Source organism: Pollicipes pollicipes, unplaced genomic scaffold, assembly GCF_011947565.3.
Source record: "Pollicipes pollicipes isolate AB1234 unplaced genomic scaffold, Ppol_2.1 Scaffold_7261;HRSCAF=8764_pilon_pilon_pilon, whole genome shotgun sequence".
In the NCBI taxonomy this organism is placed as follows: Eukaryota; Metazoa; Arthropoda; class Thecostraca; order Pollicipedomorpha; family Pollicipedidae; genus Pollicipes; species Pollicipes pollicipes.
The window spans coordinates 24,879,399-24,896,480 of NW_023597054.1; the positions used below are offsets into that span (position 1 = coordinate 24,879,399).

The window sequence follows — 17,082 nt, forward strand, 5'->3', positions numbered from 1 at the left end:
AAAGAAAAGTATTACCCTTGTAAATACTTGCAGCTCAATGCGCAGGACAGGTGTCAGCTGGCAGGCGCCATCCACTGACATTCAATGCGTAGCCTGAAGGAGCGAAGCGGTGGAGGTTCAGCCTGCCGCCCGACGCGTTGTTGTTTTTGTTGATCGGGTTTTTTGGCACGTCCAACTACGGCCATATTGTGCTCGGGGCAGTTGTTTAACCGATGAGGTGTAAGCATAGCGCGGGGTGGTATGTTTAATGTTATGTTTGGTGTTATGTTTAATGTAAACATAGCGCGGGGTGTTCTGCCTGGGAGAAATGACAGCAGCTGGCCGCTGTCAAGCCCGCGAGACTTATCCGAGGATATGGCGATGCGACGCTTCGCCCAGTGACGAGAGCACTCCCGGGCAAGATGCGGACATGGTTGGATCATGTCGCGCACGGCGAGGCACGCAGGGCAGCCTGGACATCGCAGTTGTGATCCCGACACGCAAAGTACACGTGGGTCACGTACGTACGCAGCCTCCAGAGCACGAGCCAAAGTAAAAACTTATAGATGTGAGATTGCTGCTTGTTTGCCTGTTCTACCAGGGTTGTCACTCGCGTTGAAAAAATGGCCAGATGGCCCAGTGAAAATTACACGCTGTAAGCGGCCACGCGCGTGTGCGTGGTACATGTAAAGTGCGCCTTGAGGCTGAACATGCGAGCTCGTTTCCGAGGAAGCCGACATGACTAGGAATCCAACAAAGCGTTACCCTCTTTCCAACTCAAGCCCATGCAGTAAAACGCTTTGATATGTCCTGTGAAAAAGGACAGGCGTCAAGACACGCCCATGTAGGTTCCAGTTGGCGCTGGAATGCCCAGCTGCCACAGGCAGTCCGGTGTCCCGACAGATCAACAGCACCGTACACATCGCAGGCGTTTATTCTTCGTGGTACTGATCACATTGGAAACACAGCTTAGCGGTATACAGTCGACACAAGAGAAGAGCGTGGATCTGCCGGCAAGCGCGGCATTTGATATTAACGACACAGCCACCCGGACGCGGCGGCCGCTCGCGCCTCCTGACACGCCCAGCAGCCAGCCAGCCAGCCAGCCAGCCGGACGGACATCGGCCCCGCTCCATCCGCAGACGCGGGAGCGATTCGGCAAGACGTCCCAAGAAGCATCTGTCGACGCACTACAGCAGGACACGGTACGGTACGTACACCAGCGGGTAGCCCAAACAACTGCAGTGCTGTGGACATGGAAGCTATACAGGTCCCAACGACGAGATACAACCAACGTCAAGACGGAACGGGAGTGCCGAGTCGCGACCTGCCGAGTAAAACTCACCGACTACATCAGAAAATAACACGGCGCCCACGGCCGCTCACACACGTATACTTCCATCAGAATGCATAGTTCCAGAGAATGTCCTCCACAAAAGCCCGTCACGCGCGGCGGAAGGATCGGCTCTGTGGGACAGCCTTGGTGGGCGCGTCCCACCCCTGCAGTTGCCAGCTGATCGCCCCGCGGCCCCGCTGCCGGCGGCGCCCATCCACAATGCGCGCCACGCGCAGGACGCGCTCACGCCGCCGCCGCGACGCTGTCACGCACGGTCGACTCCCTGAACATCCGTCCGCGCGGCCGAGCGTCGGGACGACGACGCCGCGGCCCCGACCGGCCGGCCGGTCGGCGCCGCCCGTCGGGGGTCGTCCTGCGTCCGCCAGCAGGCGGCAGGCGCGGCGCGCACGCCTCCGCCCGGCAACGGGGAGGTTGCGCCGAGCCGAGCTGAGGCCGGTCGACGGACGGCCACCCCGCCCGGTCCGGCTCGGCCAGGCGGCAGCCCCTGTCATCCTGACGACCGGCCGGCGCATCACGTGCGTCCCGCCCCCTCCCCCGCCGACGCCCCACGACAGGGCGCGCTCCACTGGCGGCGGCCGGCCGGCAGGAGATTCCAGCAGAGTGGCAAAATAGACCAATCTACCACAGCGTGGCCAGTCCGGCGGCCACTGCCCACTTAGGCCAAGTACAATCTGTGATAGTCGTTGGCACCGAACGCCGCGTTACACTTGGGACACTTGCGCTGGCGGGTCTCGTACCGCGTGCGCAAGCAACTGAAGCAGAACACGTGGAAACACTTGGTGAGCACGGCGTCCTTGCGCTTGACCTTGCACGACGGGCAGGTGAGCTGCTCCTTATACTCCCGCACCTGCAATGGTAGGAGGGTCAGCGGTAGGAGGCGCGGGACCGGCGCCAGCAGACAGGCATTCAGGACAAACGGCCATTCCGATCACCGTGCGCTGCAACGTCACCCAGCAGCCAGCCCCAGACACACCAGTGACCCAGCGCGTTAACATCCGCGTGCTCGCCTCCGTCGATACAGACGCTCGTGAGCACCGGCCACGACTGCGAGACGGCCTGTCGCCTGCTGGCCGTCTCCCAGAGCGTACCGGACCGCGGCCCGGGGTCGGATGCGGCGACCGGTCTGTGGCCGACTCGAGGACGAGAGGAGAGAAGAGGAGGGGAGGAGGGAGGAGGGGAGGAGAGCGGAGCCGGCTGAGACCGAGGCTGGCCCCGAGACGGAGCCCACAACCCGCCCCAGGGACGGACGCCGAGTTCGCTACGCTGCCGGCGCGACACGCACCTCCTCCATGAGCACGTCGTCAGCGGCGCCGGCGAGCTCGATCTTCTTGGCACGCTCCAGCTTCCTGCGCAGCGTGGCGATCTCCTCCTGGAGGCGGCGCGTCTTGAACGTCTCCTGCTCCATTGACGACGTCTTCTCGGCCACCACCTGCTGCGCCTCCGTCATCTGCGAGTGGTACTTCTCTGGGGGCGGCGCGGGGCCGGTGCGGTCAGCATCGGGGCAGCAGCACGCCTCCGCCATGCTCGTCCCTTCCGTCTCAGCGGCCGGGCGCGACGGCGACGGCCAGGGCCTCGGGACAAGTGGACAGACTGCACTCGCCGTGGTACGAGATCGACAAGCTACCAATAAGGAGAGTGTGACGCTTCCACGGGCAATCACCGGCGGCCTACTACGCCGGCCGCTTCAGCGGAACGCGGCGCTCTGTCCCGCTCGGCCAGTCCAACACCACACACCTCACACTCCGACGCCTCACGTACACTATGCACCGCGAGAGACGGCAGCCTTCGGCGGATCGCCAGGACCAGCAAAAGGTCGCCGCCCCGAGCCGACGTCACGGCAGAGGCCACCGCGGTCGCGCGCCGGACGTCCCCGCGGGCAGCCGCTCACCGAGGTGCAGCTTGAGGTCGGCCGCCGCCTGCGCCGACTCGATGGCCTTGCGTTTGTGCATCTCCATGGCCTGCTGACGGAAGCTGAGCTCCTTCTTGACGTTGGCCAGGTCGTTCTGCATGTGCCGCTCCATCTCCTCCAGGCTGCGCACCACCTGGTTCTGCGCCTCCACCTGCGTCGTTAGCGTCTTCACCTGGCCGCCGGGCGAAGACGACGGTCAGCGGCCGGTCAGCCAGCGGCAACACGGAGATGGACCGACGTCAGACGGAGGTGCGGCTGGACACAAATCACTGCGGCGCCTCCGGTTGTTCATCATCGCACACAGCTGGTGAAATGACAAGCCCGGAAAGAACTTATTTTGGCGGAACATACATGCATTCACGCACATGTGATCGGCAGGATGAAACCGAACAGCCAGAGGGAAAAGATAAAGCAACCAAAAGCTGCAACAGGAAGAATCTTACACTGCAAGGGAAGTAAATACAGTGATGAGGATTGGGGAAAAACAGTAATGGGGATATGAAGACCAGCATACTGGAGCTGGAAAGAGGCAGGTATTTGCGTGCCCTGGCTTCACGCCTGTAGACCCTGTGTGTAAGCGGCAACGCGGGGCAAAACGCACCCGCTCGCTCATCATGTCCTTCTCCTCCAGCACCAGCTTATGCGTCTGGTTTGCCTTGATACGTTCTGACATCAGCTTGAAGTTGGCGTCGTCCTTCTCGCGCAGCTGCTGGATGAGCCGGATGTTCTGGTCCTGCATGTCCTCGAACGCCTGGCCAGTCACCTCCATCTCGTTGACCAGCGCCTCGGCCTCCTGCCGGCGGCGGCAGCGCTGCGTCAGACGGCCGCCAGGGGCGCCACTAGCGGCCCAGACCACACACCTGACCGACTGATGACCCGCGCATGACGAGCACCACGAGCAGTCCGCATGATGCTGCTGATTGCATGTAATCGCCTGGACTTCTGGCCCCCGACCAATCTGACCGATGACTACACTTGGCATCCGGCTATGCCAACACGGCGCGAGCTTTACGACTGAGCCGCGGCTAGCACCACTCCAGCCCGGCCACGGCCGCCGGACGGGCCCGCCCACGCGTTGATGGCCCCCTACCACACCTGCTTTTGGTTCTGGATCTGCTTCTGCAGCACGTGGTTCAGCTCCTCCAGCTGACGGATCTTGCGGATAGCGTCCTCGTCGGCCAGCTTCTTCCTCTCCTCCCGCTTCGCCTCCTGCGGCACGAGCCGAACGGTGTACAGTGCGGCGGGCGCGACGAGCGGCGCTCAGCGGCGCTCACGCGTCCGCTGGCGATCTACTCCCGTGCCCTCCTCCCCCCCCCCCCCCCTCCCCTCCGTCGCCTCAGCGGACCAACACGGCCCCCATCACGCGGGCCCGTGCTCAGCAAACGAGTCCTAGCCACTCACCTTGCGCCGGCACTGGTCGACGAATAAGCACACGCCCCCCAGCGCTTCAGGATCGGGCGCGGCCCCGTCGGCACGTTCGATCCCTTCACCGTCACACGCCTTACGTCACGCTCACCAGCCCACCACCGGCGGAACTCCGCCGCCGCCGCCCCGAACCGAGCCCACCACTACCGAAGCCGGCCGGCTCTCAGCTGGGGCGGCGCCACGCACCTGGAACCGTTTGAGCTGCATACGGAGCTCGTCGCACTCCTGGCGGGCCTTCTTGTCGGCCGCCATCAGCTGCACCTTGTCGCGCTGCTCCTTGCCCACGCCCTTGTACATGTCCAGCAGCAGCTTCATCTCCTTCTGCTCGTTCAGCGACTTCCTGTTACGCAGTAACGCCGTCCGTTAAGTACATAGTATTAGCCAGGTAGCTAGTCAATGATAACTGCGTATAAAGCCGAGAACTACTCCCAAAATTGTGTACAGACGGTCTCTGCTGCCTCGGGCACAACACTTTCTGTCCCACATGACCCCAGTCTGGTGGCAGCGGACGCATCGGCTAGGAGATGCGATTACGCCACCTGCTGCACCGACACGCGGCCTGGTGCGAGCCAGAACAACTCCGTAAATGATGGGCCAAACATCAGCCCTCACACAACATGCCCCACGTGAGCGGAAAAGTGGTGAACCATCGCATCAAACATCCCCCACGTGAGGGGCAGAGATACGGCCACAGGCTGGCCGGCCGAACCGGGCGACAAACACTGGCGGCGCCGGCGTGCGCGCGGTGCTGCCGGCCGAGTCATACTTGAGCTGCGACTTGAGATCGCGGATCATCTCCTGTTCCTGCTTGGAGAGCTCGCGGTGCTTGAGCTGCTCCTTCTTGATGGGTGTGTTTCTCCTTCTTGATGTCCTTCTGGTCGCGGCTGACCGCGTCGCCCTCACCGGCCGCCTGCGCCTCAGCCGACTGCGAGCCGCCCTGCGCGCAAGCGGACCCACGCTCGGTCAGGAGACGCCGCCCCTCCCGGCAGCGCGAGCCGTGATGACACCGAACGACAAGGCATGACACCAGGTCCCGCCGCGGGCACGCCACCACCGGCAGGCGACGACGCAGTCCACCCCTGCCCCAGCTCGGGGTCCGGAGCGCGGCTCCCGCCGCTCCGCCGGCGTCGCCCTCACCTGGTCCGCGTCGGGCTCCTCCTTCTTGATGTCGGCCTCGTCCTTGACGCCGGCCTCGTGCGCGTGCTGGGCGTGCTCCTCCTTGACGTCGCGGTCGGACGAGGTTGAGTCCTGGCGCTCCGAAGTGCGCCGGTACTTCTCCTGGTTCAGCTCCTCCACCTCCCGGCGCACCTGCCGGGCGGGCCGACGCCGACACGCGTCAGGCGCGCGTGCCGCCCGCGCCACGCTCGATCTGAACGCCTGACAGCGCTGCCAGCTAAATCCATTCCACACAAGCACTGAACCGTACGGATATCACAGACAACACTGCACTGGGCCCTGGTCTCTCTCAGACCGGCACCCAGACGGTTCGCGGGGTGCACTGATGCAGAGCCATGGCGATCCGCAGCGCCGCGACGTCCTTCAGCGCACTATACTGCGCCCGTTGAGCTCCTGCTCTAACCCACAACTGTCACAGTAGCTGATGTCCCGACCGGTACCCACATCGATCTCACTACACCCAAACAGCACGCACCGATAGCGCTGGTGCCATACTCAGCGCCGCCCAGGAGCCACTCCGCGCGCGCCCCGCTGCCACCGGGAACCCACCTTGAACAGCTCGATGTTGATCTCCTTGTACTTGCGCCGGTAGCGCTGCACCTCGCCCTTCAGCTGCTGGTTGTGGTTCTGCAGGCTGGTGATGAGATGCCGCATCTCCCGGTTGATCGGACCCGTCTGCTCGTTGGCCGCCAGGTTCTGCTCGAACTCGATGCGCAGCATCTCGTATTCCTTGCGCACGCGCGCCAGCTCGTCCTCCTGCTGGATCTCCTTGGTGCGCAGTTTGCGCTGCGAGAGTAGCTCCTCACTCTGAGGAGGGGCGGCGGCCCGGCCGAGTCACACCCACCGCCAGGTCAGCCCGCGCTGCGTGGGCCCCGCCACACGCGCCGCTGAACCGCACGGCAGCAGGCCGGGACGACACGAACAGCGCGTCCGAGCGACCGTCCACGCCCCCGGGTCAGCCGGCAGCGCGATGGCCGCCGCAGGGCGACATCACGCGCGGCACTGGCACTGGCACTGGACCCATCTTGCCCGACCTCAGACCAAATGCACACCGGGTTCTATTGCGCCAGCCTGGCTTCGAACCAATGTATACCTATTCCACCTGAGCGCCGACTTACCCCCACACGCGCCTCACCCCACTCCCGCCTCCCCCGCTGGCTCGACACACGGACTGGCCGCGAACTCACCTCCATCTGCTCGATCTGACGCAGGTGGGCGCTGGTGCACGACTGCTGCTGGTGCTTGGCCTCGTCCAGCTGGATGCGCAGCTGCACCGACTCGTTGTACAGCACCGAGAACTGCGACTGCAGACACTTGTACTCGGGCGTCTCGACGATCACCGACTCGGGCAGCTGGCGCAGCTGGGGACGGATACGGCGCCATCAGCCCGACAGCTGGGCGCCCAGCGACGGCGCCGGCGGCGCCACAGGCCCGCCGTTCGGCCGCGCGATCGTGCGCTGACCGTCGGCCAGGCCCCGCACTGACTGACCGCCGGAAGGGTGGGAGCAGCGCCGCCGACAGGGGCTTCCGACGGGGCCGCGAGGCCGACATGACAGACCGGTCCGCTGGTCTAGCGAGACGACCTCACGCGCAGAGGCGAGGCGGACCGGCGGCGCCACACCTCACCTCGCCTCACCAGCCGAGCCCCAACTGGGCACCGTCACACACACGCACACCCACATGCACATGCACCCCCCCGCCACATACACCCACACCCACACCCACCCACACATCCACCCACACCCACCCACCCACACCCACACCCACCCACCCACCCACCCACCCACATCCACATCCACATCCACATCCACATCCACACCCACACCCACGCACACCCACATCCACACCCACCCACAAACCCACCCACCCACGCACACCCACATCCACACCCACCCACAAACCCACACACCCACGCACCCACCCAATCACCCACCCACACCCACACCCACACCCACACACAGTCACGCGAGGCCGGAGCGAGCGGCCGCTGGACCTACAGCGCCTCGCAGGCGGCAGGCGGCGGGACTTACGTCCATCTTCAGCTTCTCCACCTCCTTCAGCACGTCCTTGTGCTTCCGGTGCAGGTCTTCCAGCTCCTGCAGCCGCTTGGTGGCCAGCTCCCGCTGCTCCTCCAGGTCCTGGTTCAGGTCCTCGATCTAGCGAGCGGCGCATTGTCGGAACAGGGCGACCGCAGCACGCGGCGCAACGAGCGCCGCCCGGGTCCCAAGAGGGGTGTGATTCTACACTAGGACATATAACAGTTGACTAGCCAAGGATACGATGGCGTCGAGCCCAATTTCTCCAACTCGAAAAAGTACAAGGTTGTCCCTCCATACCCATGTAACCCAACTATGTTCAATACCGTGGGAGCTTTGAAGTGGTGACAGCTAAGTTGAGTGACATCCATCTCCACTTCACACCTTGTTTTTTGCCCTTTTTGCAGAGGCCTCGCACAGAGAGCTTTGTGGGGTGTATATATATATATATATATATATATATATATATATATATATATAGGAATATTTTGGCAGAATTCTTTCTTTGATACATGTTTGATTAAAAATAACTGCTGACTCAGCATTAACGAGCTTTTTGATGCATCGTTCTAGTTTCCGGGCCTTTGACTTTGCGTCATCGCTTAGATTAAAGATGGTTCGCACAAAATTACTCATCACATATATTCATCACTCCTTCCATTCTAACGCTTCGAGATCTTATCTCATCTTCGGAGAAGACTAAATTGCACAAGAAATAAGTTTTGAGTTTTAAAGGATGAAAAATTGTGCACTACTGTTGGAAAACATATTTTAGTACGGAGAACATAAATGAAGCACAACTAATTGAAGTAAGACGGATTGCTATTTTCATCTTCAAACATGTAAGAAGCACTCATAATGGGAACATCACAAAGACACAATGGGAACACTATTGTCACAATCACATCAGAAGTGCTCACCGCACACCACCTAGTAGCTCAAGAGTTCCATTTTTGAGTTCCATATATATATATATATATATATATATATATATATATATATATACCCGTCCTGACGCCTTATACAGACATATACAGCCAAGCCCGGCAGCAGGTCTCAGCATTCCAGGACTACAAATATGACGTCATTAGTAACATGCAATGCGGCTTCCCACATCCCCCCCCCCCCCCCCCCCAACGTACCCGACCTGGGTCCGGAGACTGTAATGACAAATCGGGGGCGACAACTCCCCGCCGCCTGGTCTCGTCCACACTGCGCGCACAACACTGTCACACACCACTTGCATGACCCAGGAGAGATACGACCCATTCGCCCAGAAATCCGTGAATGGCCGCAGCATATGCCGCGAACACGCGAGACGTAGCCGCAGGCGAACGGGACCCGCCGGGCCTGCCGCCGCCCGACGTACCATTTTCTGCACGGAGCCGCTGATTTTGACCGACTTCTCCGTCTTTCGGGCGCTGCCGGCGGCCCCCGCCAGCGCCGAGGTCTTGGCGGCCGGGTCCTCGGGTCGCAGCTCCTCCATCTGCTGCTCATAAGACTTCAGCTGAAACGGAGCGGTGCCAGCGTTAGCGGGCGGTCCGGGCCGCGCGCCCGGACGCCGGCGGCGGCGCCCTGGGGTTCGGGCGCGGGTCTGAGCGGGCTGACAGCCGCTCAGACATGTCCCAGTCAGACTCCCGCGAGGTCGACCTGGAGCCCGCCCGCCATCCGGACGGCACGCTTCGGACCATCAATTCAGGAATAGCTGCGGTCGGCCTGTGACAACCAACACGCCGCGAACCACGTGTCGAATCGCGTTTTTTCAGCATGCGAGTGATGACCAACGCCAACATTTCTACACTTCGTGCGTCCACTGCATCATAGTCATAGTGATATACGCACTCCCATGAGCCAACAAAAATGCTGTAAGTATCTGTCTTTTCAACCCGCACAAGCGCCAGCGCTGAGACGGGGTGCGGTGTCGCGGCGGGACGAGACGCCTCGCCTCGCACCCCCGCCCAGCGGCGGCGCCGGCTCACCTTCTCGGAGGCGTCGGCCAGGTGCGCCTCCAGCTTCTCGTTGTAGTTGCGCGTCTTCTCCCACTCGTAGAGCATGTCGTCGTGCCGGTTGCCCAGCTCGTCCTTCTCTGTCTGCAGCGCCGTCAGCCGCTCCTGCAGGTCGGCCGTCTGCCGGGGACGGGCCGGGCCAGATCAAGTCGCGTCAGGTCAGGTCAGGTCAGGTCAGCCGTATGCCGGGGACAGGACGGGTCAAATCGGATCAGGTCAGGTTAGGTCGTAAACGGGTCGGGTCGGGTCAGATCAGGTCAGGTCAGGTTAGAACAGGTCGGTCGTCGGGGCACAATACGTCAGCCACCAGCTGTTAGCATAAGTAAGGCTACATCCGGCGAGCTAATGTCCGCCGGGACAGAACAGTTCATGTGGAGTTATTGAAGCTACAGCGGCGTGGCCATGGCAGGCTAAGTCGGGACAACGGGTCAGCTCCGATATGGCTAGATGCAGGTCGTCGAACGTCACATAAGGTCAGACGCTGGTTCACACACGGAAGTCCTTCAGACAATGTTACAGATGGTACGAGAAGCCACCAAAACCAAGTTAGTTGCGCCATGCGTGCCGCGTGGACATCGAACCAACACGTAGAATGATCAACACCGGCTTAATCATCGAACTGCAAGGCAGCAGCACGTTGTTTGTAAGGTGCGGGTATGACAGAGCACCCTCAACGCGCGATCTGACGTCTCAGGCACGACCATAGATTACTGGAGATTTAGACTGCCCACCGAGGCTACACATTATCGCACCGTAACTGTCATAACCGACGTACACTAACCAAAGTGACTGCTTTATAGATGGAGCCATATGGAGGGGAGCACAGCCTAACACCAGGGGCGACGGGGCACGCTGGGAGCGCGCGCCGTGCGCGCGGCGCAGTGTGGACTGGGACACGAGCATCAGCGGCGCGGCACCCGACAGCACCGCCGCGCCACCCAGCGACGGGTGCCGGCTCCCTGCCACAGCCCTCCTTCGGACGCACCTTCAGAGACATGGTGTGGTGTTTTTCGTGGAGGGCCGTATTCAGCGCATGCAAGCTGGCGTTCTCCTTCTGCAGCGCCACGTTCATCTCCTTGATCTCCTCGTCGACGCTTGGCGGCTCCTCTGAAACAGTGAGACAGCACGGTGAAGCCGTGAAACAGAGCACCCGGGGTCAGCAGCATCACGAGTGCTTGCTAGATTAACCCAAACGCAAGCATGTTGTTAGGAATCTAACCGTGACGTTACTGCACAATGTCGTCGTTTGGGGGATTGAGTAGAAAATATACTCGACACACACACCTATGCGTGGGCAAGTCTTAATGTCCTGACACATGTACATTGTGCCTGCGACTCGCTTGTTCCGTGCTTTGGTTTCAACAGATGCGCATTAATTGACGTTGCTCAGCATACTAACTACCACTATTCACCCCTGTTGAGGTTCACAAACAAATTGAGAATGAATTGCAAAACAAACTTGAAAACTGGAACGGAAAGAGCGAGTGGCTGGCAAGAAAAAACTCGTAGAAATCAGGAGATAGCGTGACGATTTACGTATGAAATAAGACGACCAAATGTGTGTTCCGCTAGACCGAACACCTCTTTAATGGGCATAGCTGGATGGCGGGGTGAATTCATTCCACACATAATCAACTTTCATTGTTTACTGATAAACCTGTTGAGGGTTTAACTTTAACTTAAAGGAAAAGTCAGTGACAACAGGTAAAGGCTATCAGTTAACTGCCATATCAGCGGGCCTCGCTGCACCGTGGAACGAACAGTTCAGCAGACGTCAAGGCAAGGCGCTTTTAAGCCAAGTGTGCAGACTCTTCGTGAGAAAACAGACCAAGATGTGACTAAACTGTCTCACAGGCCACACACCAGCCACACCCACGTTACCCCTCTCCACCAGCCATGGAGCCAGTCAGCCACACATCCACGGCACGAGACTACACCACCCTGCAAGGCAACACGCAGGCAACTCCGCCAGCCAGCGGGCCGTGTCCGGCCAGCTGACTGCAAACAGATCAGCCAGCGAGCGACGCCTGCGACCCAACTACACAGCGACCATGTAGATTCGACGGCCGTGTGACTCCGCCATCCGGGAGACACGCGTCCGTTCGGCCCGGCGGTGTTCAACACGCACCGTTCTCGCCGGCCTCTGCCTTCAGCGCCAGCGTGATCTTCTCGTTGCGCTGTACAACGCGGTCGAAAGCCTGCAGGATCTTGGCCACGGCTCGCTTGGAGACCTGCACCCGGCGCGCCAGCTTCTCGTCCAGCTCCTGCTTGTCCCAGGTGGACAGCTGCGTCAGGAACGACGTGGTCGCCTCGCTCTCGTCTGTGGGCATGCGAGCAGCCGCCGTGAGCGGGGCGTGGCGTGCGACGCCGCCGTGAGCGGGGCAGTGGCGTCTCCCTGGTGCCGAGATAACGGGCGCCGTCTGACCACCTGCTCCCCGTCAGTGGGAGACAGACGCACCAATCAACACGCTTACAAGCTTACATGCTAATATGCTAGTTCAGCGGTCAAAAGCACTTGGACAGCTGGAGGGACGCGGTCACCTGCAGAAGGGGAGTGGGGCGGGGGCACTTGCTCACCAGCCACAAATAACGCAGGAAAGGGGTGCTCAGGATAACCTGCAATCCACGCAGGTATGACAACGTCCACAGCATTCCGTGACAAAGCAATGGCTATCTGCGCAACACAATCTCCGGTCACCCGGACAGGCCGGGACCATCTCCAGTCGCCGCTGTCGCGCACCGACTGACTTTTGCTCTCGAACTCGTCGCTGGTCTCGGCGTCGAAGCGCTGCAGGAGGACGCGCACGTCCTCGTTCAGCTGGTTCCAATAGCGGTTGATGATGTTGAGCACGGCGTCATCCTGGATCTGGCGCTTCTCCAGCTGGTCGATGCGACCCCGCAGCTCCTGGTCGGCGCGGTGGTGCCGCTTCAGCCGCTGTCGACGCACCAGCCTCGGCGTTAGTGCAGCGGTTGTTGACAAGTGCCGACAGACACGGCATCGTGGCGGTGGCCATGACTATACATATACAAGCCCATTGCTTGTACCTCTGCAACACACACAGGGAACAGCAACGGTAGCCCGTTGGGGGGGGGGAGGGGGCGTGTTGCTACAGATGCTTGGCATTTGCCACTAACTGGAGTGGCCTGTGGCCTGCGGAGGCCGTCGCGCTAAAAGCGAAGTGACATCAGAAGTTAGAATGGAATGGAACGTGATGAGCATCACAGCAAATCAAGCTTCTCTCAAAATTCTGTCATTGACCTAAAATGCCACCACTGGATGGTGGGATACAGGCAACAAGAACTGTTTTGCATTGACACTCATCCCATAAATTCATCCAATCAAAAGGTTTGGACCAAATCTTAGAAAAAAGTATACATGGACAAGGGCACAAGGACATCACATAAGGCCATCTCACCTCAGCCAGCTTCTTATTTTGGAACTGAAGTGTTTTCATGTCAATGTCTTCCAGGGTGGATACAGGTCCGATCTTGATCTGTTCAAACTGCACCTTCTTGGGCGGCGGCTCCCCGCCAACGCCCTCGTCCGCTCCTCGTTTGGCCATGTCTAGCTACGTGCTTGTTATTCAAACCTGGAAAATGGCAGGTTAAAGCACCAAATGACTCAAATTATAGCATCTGAGATTCAGGCAACTTTGAGGCTGCATTCTGGTTTGACAAGACAATATGTTGTGGCCACCAACACACACACAGTGAAAAGAATGTGCAGATTTAAAGTGACCTTATTTTGCATTTCATTTAATGCAATACCTTGGAAAAGTGGAGGTGCAAACCAAAACAGAAAATATGCAGTGATAAAATTTTGTAAAAAGTTTGTGCACAACAATGTGTGTGTACCAAACTGAACTTGGCAGCAGTACATTCACTTGAGACTAAAAAACAGGGCTACGGATACATATAACTTTATGAGTAAAATCAAACAAAGTGTTTTACTGCTTAACTTGTCCAAAATTAATACTTCATGCCAATCCACAATCACAGATCTGTGGCAGCATATGCTCGCAGAAGAAAACACAAGCATTAAAACCTAATGTTGCCTAAATAAATCACCTAAATCATGCTGACAGACAAGATTTGTTTATGATTTACAGTAATGGAACAAGGTAATTGCTTCTTGCCAAACCCAATAAAACCATGCCCACTCCTCCATACTATTTATTGAGTTTGTAAACTGGATCAATTTTATTTTTCACCACAGAAAGTTCAGTCTCAACTATTGACATAGCTTTATATTGCACAGGACTTACAAATCCAACTGAAAAAACTTTAAGCTAAAATAGCAGTGCTCCAATGTTCATCTATTGCATTGGGTCATCCAGCATGCCATGTTTGAATGATTGATTATAGCGTAAGTTTTAAAATGCTCTTGCCTAACCCACAGTTTCTAGTGTTTTATTTCAGCAAATAATTCATGACTTTCATAAGTACCACAACATCAGGACAGAAGAGTGCAAGCAAATATGGATCATAAGAACAGATTACATTGCTTTGAGTAATGTGGTACTACACTTCACAACAATCAAGCCTATCAAACATTAGGTTTTCTTATGTACTTAGCCTGGTAGCTGTAATGATCTACAACTACCACAAGTGATAGATAAAACATGATTTGTATGCATCATGCACACTCATGATTTTCCCATGTAAAACTATGTGTTCTACGTCTAGGCCATCAAGGCATTTCACTGCCAAACTCAGAGTTTGTTTGTTGTCACTATGATTGTGACATATTAATGGCCATTGTCTTCTGCAATCTTGCAAACTCTTCATAGTGTTAATACTTAGCAAATGAAGGTTGAATCACATGTTTTGCTCTGTAACCAAGATAGCCAGAATATACCTTAGCAACACTCCTTCCGCATGTGAAATGCAGCTGTATCCTGGTGGTGGCCCAGAAGCACTGCAGTTCATGGGCCAAAACTGGTTGATAATGTTAGTGTGGGAATAGTTGAGCATATGCCTGAAGTTATCAACTTGTGCATGAGTTAATAACCTACTCATTCCATGTGTCAACTGCCCCAAGGCTGCTTTGAATTTAGCTGCATGAGGATACCCAGGAGCACAACTGCAGGGGGGCAGTGGTGTTTCCTTGGAGGTCATTTTTGGCACCAAAGATGGGTGCTTAAAGAAATGTAAAGGACAGAATCCATCACCCCTGAGATGCCACCCAGTGGTGATTTGGTTTTCAAGGGCGCTTCAGCATCAGGGCCATTTTGCGCCCACCACTGAGATGCCCCCCCCCCCTTCAGACAGTTATGGCTGCACCATCAGCAGACTGCAAAAAACATGTTGTTCTGAATAAATTTGGTATAGTAGCAACATGCCCTCAGCAAGTTCAGTGCACCCACACAGCTGATCTGAGAGCCTAAGCTTGATGCAATGTCCCCATTCATTGCAGCACATAGATACCCATTGTTTCAAGGAGTTATGACATCACAGCAGTAATTTTGTGCGTGAAAATACTATGAATGTTAAACCAGTTTGGCTCGGCCTGCACTGAACTCTCAATGCTCTCGGTTTAGTGCAATAATGCCACATGAGCAGCTTGCACTGTATTTTTTTTTTGGCAGAAAAGTAACACCATACCACTGTGACACCCATGTAATGCTTAACACTCATCTAAATAGGGGTAAATTGGGGAAAACCCCAACCCTATGTGATGCCTAAATTTTCATCTTTATGTGATGAAACTGTATACATGGTTCTCCAGAAAGGGTGTAGTTGAAATTCAGAATAAATCTGCATGCCCACATGCACATTTCACTTTACCCTTATGCAATATGTCCCATTTGCAGAGCATGCGAACAGACTCACTCTAAAACACAATTAGAAAACCGGGAAGCTCAATCTTCTGAGTTTAATTATCGGTTGGGTTGTCTTCTTAGTTTCAGCTTCACAATCACGACATTCTGGCGCAATTCAAACTTTGAAGCACAGTTTATATCCATCAACCGTTGTATCTATCGACTCGGATGAGCACAACCAAATGCGAATACTGAGTAACGCAAATCAAAGCACACAACAGGGCAGTCAAGAAGATACTAACACCACCACCTTGAGATCAGAACTTCAAGCATCAATCCGTCAAAATGTGATGATCGTACCTTCCTGGGCGCCGGCAATACACACCGCGGCCGATGACCGCCGGCCTTTTTCCAAGGTTTTCTCCTGTATACGACGCGCACAAGAGAACGCCACGCAATCAAGGTGGGGGTATTCCAATTGCCCTTTAGTAAGCTACTTACCTGGTGAGGTATGGATTATGACGTAATCAATGTGGCGACTATGTATGACGCTTATGGCCCTCCGCTGCAGCCCCGAAGTCTTCAGCCCCGAAAACTTCGACATTAGGACACTTTCTTTCAGCAACATGACGAAAACTGTGCTTGAAAGGACACCTTTCAAATTTTCAGAAGACTTTGTCCACATTTGTATTATTTGGCGGAATACACTTTTGTGACGTCATGTACCACCCAAAGTAACACGGTTTAAAATACTGCTATGGGCTATGGACTGCGGACCTCTGGACCAGCAATGGACCACTCACAGTATGGTGGCTAGAGTACGCTTATGAGTCATCCAAAGTGAAACATTTAAGAATTTCAGAATTGTGGGCAAGCTTTTCAGTGAATTTGCTGGCCATGAACACCACTAGAAGCGCAGGGTAGCGGACAAAGTACGTTAAGCAAAAGGTGGTATGGCAAACAAGCATAGAATAAAGTTTGCAGGCCTAAAATCCATAAATGGCTAAATCGTAATGCATGCAATTGGCGACGTCAAAGATTCGCAGCCCCGCAAGGCGCAGTCAGAGCCTTGGTAAGAGGGGAGGCACTAGATTGACAAAGGGACCCCTGAAGGTGAAAAGTGTCCCGCCAAAATAGAAATCCACGGATATGGCGCACTTGCTTTAAAGGAGGATTGTTTTTCATCTGTATCCAGTTTGACGGGAAAAGAAGCCATTAAGCTACGGGAAGATAAGGGAGGCGAAGGGGTTTTTGACTTTGGTGCAGATTTTCCAAAGGGCCATCTGGATAAAATGGGACAATCTAACCGGACATCCTCAAAGGGGGGGGGGGGGGGCTACTGGCAGTGTCGCATTAAAGAGGGAGGGGCACCGAGGGCATATGCCACCTAATCATATTGTTACATGCGTCATATTCCAGTAAATAAATGTCA

The 17,082-nt window shown here is 56.6% G+C and overlaps 1 protein-coding gene across 1 annotated transcript; it reads right to left on the minus strand.

Moving 5' to 3' along the window:
- Positions 1–897: 897 nt before the first annotated feature.
- Bre1 (E3 ubiquitin-protein ligase Bre1) lies at positions 898–16,085 on the minus strand. Its single transcript, XM_037236780.1, is given in 19 exon segments — positions 898–2,183; positions 2,619–2,800; positions 3,225–3,417; positions 3,847–4,038; positions 4,341–4,454; positions 4,857–5,010; positions 5,437–5,465; positions 5,467–5,607; positions 5,808–5,978; positions 6,396–6,653; positions 7,034–7,207; positions 7,877–8,002; positions 9,252–9,389; positions 9,862–10,008; positions 10,874–10,995; positions 12,017–12,208; positions 12,637–12,823; positions 13,305–13,478; positions 16,011–16,085. Coding segments are annotated over 18 exon segments (2,859 nt in total). The 5' UTR covers positions 13,452–13,478; positions 16,011–16,085; the 3' UTR covers positions 898–1,991.
- Between the last annotated feature and the right edge of the window lie 997 nt (positions 16,086–17,082).